Source organism: Stegodyphus dumicola, chromosome 4 (assembly GCF_044657685.1).
Source record: "Stegodyphus dumicola isolate Sdum_Otavi_A_Nest chromosome 4, ASM4465768v1".
Lineage (NCBI taxonomy): Eukaryota > Metazoa > Arthropoda > Arachnida > Araneae > Eresidae > Stegodyphus > Stegodyphus dumicola.
In genome coordinates, this window is record NC_140771.1 from 238,223,532 (window position 1) to 238,237,484 (window position 13,953).

General features: G+C 31.2%; 1 protein-coding gene across 1 annotated transcript in view; it reads right to left on the minus strand.

The window, feature by feature from the left end:
• Positions 1–13,953, minus strand: part of Mcm6 (minichromosome maintenance 6) — a 68,840-nt gene that overhangs the window by 21,240 nt on the left and 33,647 nt on the right. Inside the window, exons 8-12 of the mRNA XM_035368913.2 lie at positions 7,196–7,352; positions 5,341–5,482; positions 4,379–4,520; positions 4,183–4,290; positions 1,009–1,164 (exon numbers count right to left, since the gene is read on the minus strand). Coding sequence (XP_035224804.1) covers positions 1,009–1,164; positions 4,183–4,290; positions 4,379–4,520; positions 5,341–5,482; positions 7,196–7,352 — 705 coding nt within the window. The remainder of the gene's footprint in view (positions 1–1,008; positions 1,165–4,182; positions 4,291–4,378; positions 4,521–5,340; positions 5,483–7,195; positions 7,353–13,953) is intronic.

The following is a 13,953-nucleotide window of genomic DNA, read 5'->3' on the forward strand; positions in this document are numbered from 1 at the left end:
ACATCGCTACGATAAATGCCTTAATTTGTATGGTGACTATGTAGAAAAGTAGTATTTGAGTGTGGCTTTCATCTGTATATAATAAAATTTGTTTCCTATACTTTGTTTATTTTTTTATTCCAAAAGGTAATCTACTTTCTGGATAGCCCTCGTATAAGCGGTTATTATATTTAGAAATTGTTTACAGTTACAAAAACTGCCAAATTGCATGGTAGGTGCATAATGCAAGAGCACCAAAAACTATATCCAAAAACATATAAAGCTAAAAATAGCTATCAATAATAGATTGATGTATTAAGCTATAGTCCAAAATCATAGACACAATGACATTTCACAATTATACATATTGATGATGCTATTATTATATCATATACAAACAAAATGCTTAATCTTTATAAAGTTGCAAATGATTTAAAAAAATATGTTTTTTGCTACTAAATTGCACAACAAATAACTGGTTGCATAAAAAAAATCTTTTTTCAATCCAAAGTTTAAACAAAAATTTTCAAGAAATCCAAATATATTGAAATTATCTACTACCAAAAACTGTATATCCGAACACATATAAAGCTAAAAATAGACAGTTATAGACTTATGTATTAACCTATATTCCAAATCTAAGATAACACTCATCACATTTCACAATTATACATATTAATTATACTGTTATATCATATACAACAAACCGCTTAAACTTTATAAAAAAATTGTACATAATTTTAAAAAATATGTTTTCTGCTCCTAAACTGGAAAACAATAACTGATGCATTAAAAAAGAAATCTTTTTTTTTTCAACCCAAAATTGAAATAAAAATTTTCAAGAAATTAAAATATACTGAAATTGTCTACTGCTAATGTATATTAAAAAAATATCCAAAAACAAATTCTGAAAAAAAATAAGCAAATTTTAATATTCATACTTAAGGATGTGTAACAAGTGCATTCAAAAATATAAATTTTTTCTTAAACATTAATGTAATAAAGTTAAAAATATACATGCATATCTACCTCACTACATTCATCCACCAAAATGAAGAATAGATCAAACCGGGACATAATTGGAGCTGATAGAGCAATATTTTGCTTTAGAGATTTTGTACGATCATAACGACCACCAATAGGATTTGCTGCTGCCAAAATTGATGTTCTAGCATTTAATGTTGCCTAAATAAAGAATAAAAATATCCAGCTGATCAGAACATAAATATTTACAATATTATATGTGTTAGTGCTTGTATTCACAATATTATGAATACAAGCACTAACACATTTCATGCGCAGATCAAAATTAATCACAATGTCTCATTTACATGCTGCAGCAATATTATGAATACAAGCACTAACACATTTCATGCACAGATCAAAATTAATCACAATGTCTCATTTACATGCTGCAGCTAAGAGCCAATCAAAAACAATTCATAAACAAAAGAAATGCATAATTGAAAACTGATGCAATTCAGTTTGAAATTCAAAATGATGTGAGAATAGGGTTAAAAAAATATATATCAGTGACTAGCACTCAAAAACTAAAATAAGTAAAAAATTCTGAAATTTTTAAAAAATACTTTGTTTATATTTATAGCTTTCCACAACATGATAAAAGTATAACTTGCCTCTGCTTTTGTCTTTCATTGAAGCAAAACCTTTTCAAAACAAAAATCTGAACAGATAGAGGATTTTCATCTCCTAAATACTTTTGCAATAGTTGAGAATTCTTTTTACATATCCTATTTTCTTTTTCACTGTAATTCTTTTTACATTTTCACTGTAATCATTATCTAGAAATCCTGCAAATTCATCAACACTAATAGTTCTGCCGGAAATGTTCTATTTATTACAATCTCCTTCTTATTCAACAATTTCAATTTCTCAGAAAAAAGCCTCTCTCTGTTAAATAATTATTAATATAGGTTCCACTATATATTCTATTAATAAGAAAACATACATATGTTACTCAGCATGAATATTTGTATGAATAATATTTAGCATGGATATTTGTCAATAGGTGCTACATTTTTACAATAATGTATTTCATTTAAGCAGCAGACAAAATTTTCAGTATGGGAATTTTCTGTCAATGAACGATCCCCAAATCTATCATTTAAAGCCTTATAGAACTGGCAAGGAAAACCATCATTCTGCTGAATAGTAAAAACTCAGGAAGACTGGCACTGAACTTGGAATAAAATCACCAGCTATTTCCACTTTCTTAAAAAAGATGTTTGAAGTCATCCAAAGCCCTCTTGCTGTTAATGGATTGAGTTCACTCTGCTTAATATAAATTACCTCATTTCCTAAAGTATCTCCAATGTTTGTCAATGCAGAAAAAAACTGATCTTCAGTAGAATAGTACAAATTAAACAAAATATTATTTTATAAGTATAGACATATAGCAAGATTTCGTAACATGCATATATGTTAAAAATCACTGCTAACCAGAGTATAAAAGGGTTTTTTTTATATAAAAAATATTATCATGATTTTTTCCCTATATTAACTTATTAAATAGTTGCCACATATTGAAGGTTTTAAGAGTAATTAAACTTCTAATTAGATATAAAGAAGTGCAATATAGGACAAAGTCTGAAATCCGGGCATCCAATACACACACAGATAGATTATTGGTTGATTATGATAGGAAAACCATCTAGTATCATATATGATATCTCTTCATCAGATTTATGCTTGAGACTAAACGGACATGGAAGTGACACACTTTCTTGCATTGCACTAGCAATTACTGATCGAACTACCTGTAAAGCCATTAGGGGCTTAATAGGGCTTAGTGGAGCTAGTTAATTAAAAAAATGTTGAAATCTAAAGCAAGGACTAAATCAGACCCATAAGCAGCAGAACAACCACCATACTACTTGAAGAACTTTAATTCTAGAAGTAGTAAGATTTACCAGCTACAACAAATAATACATTATTGCACTAGCATAGCTTGTTTACAATATTGAAAAAAAATTCTAAATGCAGTTTAAGAATTTTTTTTTCCTATTCAGTAATTAAAATTAAGCATTACAAATTGGTTTAATCTTTGATTTAAACATATAGGAAACACTTTTAGACTAGAAATAAATATTTACCACTAAAATGGATAGAAACTATAGCTTCTATCCATTTTAAATTATAATGAGGATCGATCAAGAATTCTACAATAATCATAAACTTCGTTAACACTCAGGAGAAATTTCTACCTTTAGCTTTTACTATAATAGTTCGATTGACATAAAGTAAAGGAAGGCAGTCAAGCTTCTGAGTAGGCTCTTTCTTGACTTGCGGCTGTTACGATCTGAATGCTCATAACTCATAAATTCAACAAAGTATAAGCAATCTGTACTAAAGTTACTTAAATTCACATATCAAACAAACACTTGATTAATTTTTAAAGCCTCCTTATTTTATTATTTATTACATACAGTAGAACCCCGACTGTACGGGTTTTGATTAAGTGAGGTTCCATGTCATCTGACCTCAATGCAATTAAAAAAAAAAAATTAAAATAGCCTAGCTCAACAAGTAGACTGCAGACGAAGCTGAAGCCTTCCCCAGCAGACGCAACAGAAGCTCTGGAATGGATAACTGACCAGAAAAATTAATAATTTCCTCAGAACTATCATTTTGCAAATAAAAAACATAAGATCGGCAGAGACGACAGTAGGAAAATTAATAGCAGGTTTCCAAGCTGCGATGACATTGATGAAGATAGCAGAATCAGAGTATTAATCTGCAACTGTAGAAACTTAAGTCATTATGATTGAGGACTTTCAAGACTATGTCATCGAACAGCTAATACACTTTGCCACAGGCAGACTGAATTGCATACAACGCACATCGAAAGTCTCTCTTTGCACCTTCGGGTGAGGTGTTCTTACACATTAAAAATTTTAACTACCGCGAATGGCCTTACACGGCCTTACCGGCATACTAGAGCTAACTGGTAATAATTCTTAAAAATTCACACCAACAGTGAAGCAGAGGTTTAGGTTTAGGTAAAAAAATCTATAGATTTAACTTATTAAATAGTTAACCTAAAATCTAGAACTTTGAAACATTTCTTAGAAGATCTAGAAAATAACAAAACAGTTGTTGAAATCCTAAAACAAATTAATCTGAAAGATGTCATTTACTAGCTCATTCACTTAATACATCTTGAAATCTTAATATGAAACTCACCTTCACTCCTGCTTTTGTTATAGATATTGTCTGTTGTTCCATAGCTTCATGAATGGCAACTTGATCTTTCAGTTCCATTTTATCAAACTCATCAATGCAGCAAACGCCCTGAAATATTAAATATTATTTCTTACAAAAACATTTAATATAAAGTAGTCAAAAATAGGGAAAAAAAAAAACCATCAAATCAATTTACATTATCAGCTAACATTAAAGCCCCTGCTTCGATAACAAATTCACCAGATTCTTCATCTTTAGCAACAGCAGCAGTCAGACCTGCTGCACTGGAAGCTTTTCCACTGGTATAAACTGCTCTGGGTGAAAACTCAGAAACTTGCCTATAAAATAAGCAGCACAAAGAACACATTAAAATAATAAAACAGAGAGACTGGTTTATATATATATATTTAATAATTAAAAGCATTAATACATTTCAAGATAGAAACGTCTGAATTTGAAGAAGGGAAGTTGCCACTCTCTCAAAATTCATTCTAAAATATTTTAATTTTTTCAAGTTTTGTGTTATTTTTATTCATTTTAGAAATTTTGTGATTACAGGCTGTGTACTATATGTTCATAAAATACAGATAACACAAACTCAACATTAATCTGTCTCATGCATATTTGAATTTTTTTTTTTTTTTTTTTCTGATTACTAATTCTACATAAAATCTGCAAAAACAACGATAATCACAAAATGATAAGCTTTAAAATTATTATATGGAATTTCATTCAATGGAAAAGGACTTAAAAGCCAAATCTCAGATGTTGACTTTAATCCAATTTTAAACATTTTTTAAAAATAAAGAAAAAATATTCTACAAATTAATACAATTCTAATGCAAAAATTTACATTATTTATAAATTACATAACATAATTATATTATTTGTAAAATACATATATGAAATATTCAGATTAGAAAACTATTTCAAAGAAAGGCATTCGAATTTCAACATGTTGCTTTATATGCTGTTACATACGTGTATTGATAAGATTTTTTCATAGCTTACTTCTGGAATAATATTTGACTGAAGTACACAAGATAGCAACCAGTTTATTAATTCATGCTGGAAACCTCACTATGATGTACGAGACAGATTAAAAAAAGTTAATTTAATAACTATAAACTTTAGAAAATCAGTCAGTAGATAACTCACTTTAAAAACTGACTTTTGGCAGTACTTGGGTCCCCTACAATGCAGATATTAATATCTCCACGAAGAGATGTTCCCTCCTCAGTTGTTTTTGGCACACCTCCAAACAGCATTAACAAGATACCACTTTTCACTTCATCATTTCCTAAAAAAAAAAAGAGTGTGACAGAAAATTTTAAAATGCTGTTAGGATATATATATATATACTTAAGTATTTCTAAAGTATAAATTACACTCAATTATAATACAGTCAAATACTGAAAGTCTGCCGACCTGAAATCATGTAAATTCAGTTTATAGGTTCAGGAAACCAAACATAGAGAACAAAATACTAAAAAAAAAAAAAAAAAAAAAAAAAAAAAAAAAAAAAAAAAAAAAGATACTTATTGAATCATTAACATCACAGTAAAAGTCCCCCCCCCCTCCAATCTACATCAAGGTTAATTCATTCAACTTCTGTTCCAAATCCAAAAATCACGTGATTGTATTTTCTGAGTTTTTTGTCATTTTATCTAGATCGTTTGTAGATAAAATATTTTTAATTATAGCACTTCTTAATACAATGGCAGGTAAGAAATGCATTCATGATTTTACTGCTTGCAACATTGAAAAACGAAGCATTGCATTGATGGTGATATGGTAATACAGAGAGGGGAAATCTTGCAAAAGATGGAGGGAGGTGCTACTACTTGGTTTACAGCAGAATCGTACGGAAATGCGACATGGACCATATACAATATATGGAAAGAAAAAGAAAATATGTTGAAATTTTGCAGCAACAATGATTCTAACACCACAATTCAAAACCTCAAATCTTTCCATAAGACGAAATCGGCAAACCTCAATGATGTCTTTACGGGTGGTTCCAGCAGTGGTGGAGTGATGGGTGACCAATTTCAGGTACACTCCTGAGAGATAAGAAAAAACAGATTCATGCTGATTAAAAAAATAGAGGAGAGGTGGAATTTCAGTAGCAGTTGCTGAACAAGTTTTTAGCAGAGACATGGTATACGTTACTTGAAAGACTGTGGGGAAACACTTTCGGGAGATAAAGATGCTGCAGAATAAAACACCCTAGAGCATCTAAAGTTTTAAAACAAACCTCTGTCAGAAAAATATTGGAAACATGTTAAAAAAAAAGCTTTATTAATCTTCCTTATTATTTTCTGTCTCTATTGTGTTTGTCCTTAAATGCCCTTATTTATAATGCTCTTTTAATCTAAATATTGTGATTTATATCTTTTCTGTCCTGTAATTCACACAACCTCTGGCCCCAAGCATTGTAGATTTCTGGTCTTTGACTGTAATATGATTATTTCTATTAACATAAATGTTAACATATAAAAATTTATACATACATGGCATATAAAGTCTATGATCAAATGAAAAAAAGAAATGAATATTAAAAGAAAAGCATACAAATTTTGGATGCCATTTAAAATCTTCCCAAAAATCAAATATCTCTTATACATAAATTATTATCAATAGATTAATAAAAGAGATTTATTAATTTATTACTGAGATTACATTACATCACTTTTACATGATAAATTAACATCATATGTTAAAAAATAGAGAAAATACATGCACCAGATAAAATCTAAATAAAGCTTTTAGCACTTTAATCCCCCCCCAAAAAAACTAATGTTTCATCTTTATAAAATGACTTACCATTTCTTAACCAGTTCATTAATTACAATTTTAGGAATTCTAATTAATGTATTTTATGCAATCATGAAGTGAAAATTTCCAGACATAATATTAACCCCAAAACGCACAGAGTAGATTTTATAAGCATTTATTGAAGTAATTAATCTTTTAATAAAACCAAAAAGATCAAAGTAACGGCAAAACTTACCATGTATTGTAGGGAAAAGACTTTTTATTAAATTTTGATAAAGATTTCTATCCAGACTCATGTCATAAATCTTTTGCCACTCTTGGCTAGTAAGTTCTTTTTGCAAAAGATCATTAGATTTTACACCTTCAGCAGACAACAATTCTACTGCACTGATCTGTAATGTTAACACTTGTCAGTACACAAAAAAGAAAATTTTCAACCACACAATAAAAAACAACAAAAGATATAAAAGTTTATAACACATTCTTAGCATAATTAATAATAAATATTAAAATTGATAATAATCTTTAATTTAATTTTAGATTTTGATGATGTAGCTTTATACACTGATTCCCCCCTCACGCTTTAGATTATGGTCAATGATGTTATTTTTATTAATTTTAAATAAATATCTTTTCTTACTTTTCTGTTTTTCATGTATAAATTATAAGGGTTATGCTAATAAACACATTACCTTACAATTTTTACTGTCACTGTCAATTCTACATTCACTAACTCCTCACAGCATACAAATTAGTTAACGTGTATACAAGACCAGAATTCTTAAAGTCAGCTTTTGGCAGCAAGCTGACCTTTGTGTTTACCTTGAGCTCTTAGAATTACCTATATTTGCTTTAACATTTTGTTAGCTGTGTTTATTGTGTTTCTAGAAGCCTGATCCAAAGTCTGCATTAGGACTGTTACGTAATGTATATCGTAGTGCCACCACTAATAACTAGGTGTGCCCTCTAGCGGGGTAGATGTATCAATAGTATCTTTGCTCAAGCTCCAGCAACTAGAGGAGTGTAAAAATTTTGTCCAGTGCTAACTGTGCATTGATAATAAATTCCTTTTTTAAACTACAGTCCACTATTTCATAATCAAACCTCCGTAACATTTGGTCCTAGCGACCCGGAGGTCTTACCAGTGCATTAAGTTAAGCAGTTCAAATCTTAAGAACAATGGCGACTGAATCAGCCATTACAATGCTGAATCGAAAATGCGGGAGTGAGGATAATAAAAATATCTCAGAGCTACAAGCTTAGTTGGATGTGATTTCAAAACTTCAAGAAAAATTCAATGTTCTAAAGGAAGAATATTACAAAATCATCAGTGAAAAAGATTTTGAAGAAATTGAAAAAAAAAAAAGCTGTCACAGATAGATGTAGACTTGCAAAATTCAGAGGTTAAGTCTAAAAACTTTGATTAATAAGCTTAAAATTAGTGAAAATAATTCTGCTTATCTAAATCAAAACACTGACAGTTCTACTTATTTGAATTCGAGCAATAACGATCAGTTGAAGCTAATGTCAATAAAACTTCCAAAAATCCCTCTTCCTATTTTCACTGGAAAATTTGAGGAGTGGAACTTGTTTAAAAGTCAGTTTGTTAGTCTAAATGGCGAAAATTCAGAGCTTTCTGAAATCGAAAAGCTTCATTATCTACATGGATCACTAAAAAGAGAAGCAAAAATTATAGAAACCTCAGATGACAGTTACAATTCCTTATTCCAGGCTCTAAAACAAATGTACGAAAACAAAAGAATTATTGTTGACTGTCACATTAAAAACATTCTCAGTCTTCAAGCAATCAAACATGAGTCAGCCAAGGAGCTTCGAAACTTGCTAGATAATATAAATAAAAATCAGAGATCGCTGAAAATTTTAGATTTCGAAAGACAAATTTTCTAATGCCTTGTTATTAAATGTTGTTCTCGAAAAAATATACAGAGAAACAAGAAAATGTTTTGAATTCACGTTAAAGGACAATGAAGTCCCAGATTTTGATAACTTTTTACAATTTTTAGAAAGAAGGTGTCAAGTTCTAAGTAGTGTTAACATCAACACTCCATCTAAGCGCATTTGCAAACGGTCGGAAACCTTTATTGTCAATTCTAATGATTCATTTAAAATATGTGTAGCTTGTAAAACCCAAACTAATCATCCATTATATCACTGTGATAAATTTAAAGAAATAAAATTAACAGACAAATTAGATTTGATTAAAACTAATAAACTCTGTAATAACTGCTTAAGTAAGGGCCATTCTGTTTATGATTGTAAGTCTAAGAGAGTTTGTATTGTTTGTAAAAAATCTAATCACCATTCACTGCTTCATAAGTATTCCCCCTCGTCAATAAATAAAAGTACCTCGATGTATTCAATTCAAGATAGTGGAAACATTCCGTTTTCTGACGCTATAAATAACTCGAAGATAGTTCCCACTCATAATGATGACTCATCACATATGGTGCTGCCAATCAAACAAAATAAAAATGTTACAGGTACCTCGTGGATGTGGATAACTGTTGTCTACCATCAAGCAGCCTTCTATGCACTGCGATGTTATTTACTGAGAATTCATTTGACGAAAAAATAAAAGTAAAAGCAATTTTAGATAGTGGAAGTTCTGTTTCTATATGCACACAGGAAGTGGCTCATATTTTGGGATTAAAGAAAGAAAAATTTAATTCCTCTATTTCAGGAATTAATGGAGGAGAATATTTTATTAAAAATAAAGTAACAGCAAAAATTTCTAACGATGACGGTAGTTTTTCAAAAACATTATCATTTCTTGTGCTACCTAAATTCACAGAATTAACACCTGTGAAGAAAATTGACATTTCTAATATTTGTATACCTCGCGAATTAAAATTAGCTGACCCTACATTTTAAATTCCAAGTAAAATCAATTTACTTATAGGTTGTGAGGTATTTTTTGAATTACTCAAGGCAGAAAAATTCAAATCACATGACAATAATTTAATGTTTTAGAACAGTGTCTTTGGGTATTCGGTCACGGGGACTGTAAAAAATACAGTTTCTTACAATTTTACTGGTCTTACTCGTATTTCTCAAGAGAATTCTTTAGAACATTCCATCAAAAAATTCTTTGAAGTTGAATCCTTTCCAGGAGATGATACAACTGACGATTCTCAAACATTTGAAAGAGAATATTGTGAGCAACTTTTTATGGCCACTCACAAGCACTATGACACTGAAAGATTTATTGTTAGATTACCCATTAAGGAAGGCAAACGTTCTAGTTTAGGAGAATCTAAATCAGTGGCAGAAAGACGTCTAAATTTGTTCTGGAATAAATTGGACAAAAATCAAACTATATCCTCTTTATATACAGCATTCATGGATGAATATCTTGCATTAAATCATATGGAAAAGGCTACTTCAAATTGCAAGAACCGTAGTGAAAACTGTTACATCCCACATCATTCTGGCCAGAAAGCATTTCTACCCCTCTTCGTGTTGTGTTTGATGCATCAGCTAAGTGCACAAATGGAGTAAGTCTTAACTCCTTATTACTCAATGGTGAAACTGGGCAGCAAGATCTATTCTCAATAGTAACTTGTTTTTGAACACATACATATGTATTTAGCACAGACATTACTAAAATGTGCAGGCAAATTCTTTTTGAAGAAACTGATAGAGAACTACAGAGAATTTTGTGGAAATCAAGTTCGTGCTCACCTGTTGAAACTTACAGACTGAGAACAATTACATACCGAGGAGGAGCAAGGGTGTTTTCCCCATGCTTTCGCAGTTTTACTTACCAACATCTACGTGGATGATATTTTATCAGGTTTAGAAAATTTAGAAGACACAATTTCTTTGCAAGTTGAATTAATAAATCTATTGAACAAGGGCAGCATGCAGTTACATATATGGGTTTCAAACCATCCAGACTTGTTAAACGACAACAAGGCTACTGAATATAACTTTTCTTCAGATTCCCATCTTGTGAAAACTCTCGACATGCTTTGGGCATGTAATTCCGATAATTTAACTTTTAAGGTTAATATAGGATCAAAGGCAAGTTTCACAAAAAGAGATGTTCTACCTACCAAAACAAGCCTGTTTGATCCTCTCAGACTAATTGGTCCAGTGATTACAAGGGCAAAGATATTTCTACAAAATCTGTGGAGACAAAAATTAAAATGGTCTGATCCAGTTCCTACCAATAATATGAAGGAATGGTTAAATTTCTTAACCCAACTTCCCACTTTAAATCAAGTAAAGGTTCCTAGGCATGTGATAATAACTAATCCCATAATGATTGAATTATATGGATTCAGCGATGCATTGGAACGTGCCTATGGTGCAGCAATCTACATAAGCTAAAAAAATAGCCAAGGACAGTGGCAAACAACATTGTTATGTTCCAAATCTAGAGTATCTCCGATAAAAACCTTAACAATACCCAGCATAGAATTATGTGCAGCGTTGCTACTAGCTCAACTAACTTCAAAGGTCATCACCATTATTCGAGTTTCATCATGTGTACCTGTGGTCGGACTCTCTGATAACGTTGGCATGGATAAAAACTCCTCATGAAAGACTTAAACCCTTTGTGTCCAACCGAGTTAAACTAATCAACGAGCTATGTCCTGACTATGATCGGAGACATGTTTCTTCTGAAAGCAATCCTGCTGACTTCTTATCTAGAGGAACCAGTGCGACCAATCTTCTGCAGAGCTCTATGTGGTGAACAGGCCCTTTATTTTTAAACTCGAACATTCCATCTTCTAAGGAACATATTAACATAACTGATAATGATTATTCTAATGAACTAAAGACTAATTATAATCCTGTTTTAATTTCTAACACTACTAATAACTTCATCAATGATTTTTTAAATATTAGTAACAGTTTTACTAAACTTTTACATGATTTTAGTTATATTTGCAGATTTGTAAATAATATCAAATGTCCTAAGAATCGGCAAGTAGGTAAGTAAACAACAGAAGAAGTAATTAGTGCATCTAATCATTTAGTTAAATTAGTTCAACATGCAACTTTTAGCCATGAAATTAATTGTTTAAAATATAACAAGCACTTGAAGTTGAGTCAGGTAAGAAATTAAAATCCTTTTTTAGATCAAAATGAACTTCTTAGAGTTGGAGGTCGATTACAAAATTCACAATTAACCAGGGATTCAAAACACCCAAAGCTATTACCGGCTAGGCATAGGTTCACTGAATTTATTATAGAATATTTTCATAAGAAAAACTTGCATGTGGGTCAACAACAGTCACTTTTGCATTTTGCCAGACAAGAAATTTGGCCCATCCGGCTAGAAAGATTATAAATGCTTGTGTGATTTGTTTCAAAAACAAACCAATCAATTCAAATCAGTTAATGGGAAATTTACCAATGGAGCGAGTCAATCCAAGCCCAACCTTTTTTTTAACTGTGGAATTGAGTTCTGAGGTCCTTTTCTTATAAGGGAAATCGTAAAGGAGCATCTCAAAAGGTATATGTAGCAATATTCACATGTTTTGCCACCAAGGCAATCCATTTAGAGCTTATCACTGATATAACAAAGGCTCTTATAGCAACATTAAAACGTTTCTTCTCAAGAAGAGGAAAATGTTCATGTATATTTTTCAAATTTGTTTGTTACCCATAAATGATAATTAGTCTTGTTATGATAATTATAAATCTGATATATATCTTAAGAGACTTTTTCAATTTATGTAATATTTCTCTAATTGTTATTTCTGTAATATGCTTTGTATTAATCTCATATATTTTTTGTTTTATATGTTCATATGTCACTATATGTATTTTGAAATTTTCAAAATTTCAATACGGGAGGCTGTTACGTAATGTATATTGTAGCGCCACCACTAATAACTAGGTGCACTCTCTAGCGGGGAGCAACAGCATCTTTGCTCAAGCTCCAGCAACTAGCGGAGTGCAAAACTTTTGTCCGATGCAAACTGTGCATTGATAATAAATTCCTTTTTTAAACTGCAGTCCATTATTTCATAATCAAACCTCCGTAACAAGGACTTTGCTTCCAACATTAATTACTTAATTGCTGCTCTAATATTTTATGTTAATTTAAACTCCACATGTGACAGAGACTTTTTTTGTAAGGCATTAGCTGTGCATTTGTTAAGTTACAATAAAAAAGGTTAATTTCATATCTTCATCTGAGTGATAGTTAGATCACTTGAGAATACAACAGGGGTGATAAGTTGGTTGATGGTTTACATGGAAATAAAATTTTGTTTTGTAAATCTGGTTTCCACACGACACATACCATAATTTCCGGAAGAAACGCCACGGCGTTTACGTTTAAAACTTAAATTTTCAGCGGGTGCGGTGTTTCTACCCATGCGGCATTTAGGTGCACTAAAAATAAAATATTTCCTATGATGGTCATTGTACATAGTTTGGATGGCCTTGTCATTGTGCATAGATTGGTGCTGTTCCCACACAAAAGACCACTCGGTTGCTTTTTGCAAACGTTATTTTGTTTACGTTCTTTCCCTTGAACGGACCTACATGCCTTATTCACCCTAAACGAGATCTCAGAACAATAACATTCTTCCCACTTTCAAATCAACATTCTCATCAGTTTGAATAGTCTCTCGTCTCTGCTATTCGATGAATCTTCCAGGACCCATCCTCTTTCCACCCCTGCCTTTTCTGCAATTTTTTTCAAAGGCAGACACGACTCCACCTGCCTCGCAATAACGAACTCTGACGTATTTCCCCTTCAGCATGAATGGATTTTTCTTAGCATTCTACCAAATACAAATCCCATCAGTTAGGGTACAAGTACTTGTTGGATAGTTTTTAATTAGGGAGCGGAAAATTTTTGAAAATGTCTCACAGAAGGAACGGCACAGAAGCTATACATTTCTTACCTTTAATTTATTTTTGAGTTATGGTTTCATTTCATGCATTTTTCTTAACTGGTATGTCATATATCAGGACTTAGGTTGAGCTTTTGCATCTATACGGTCCACG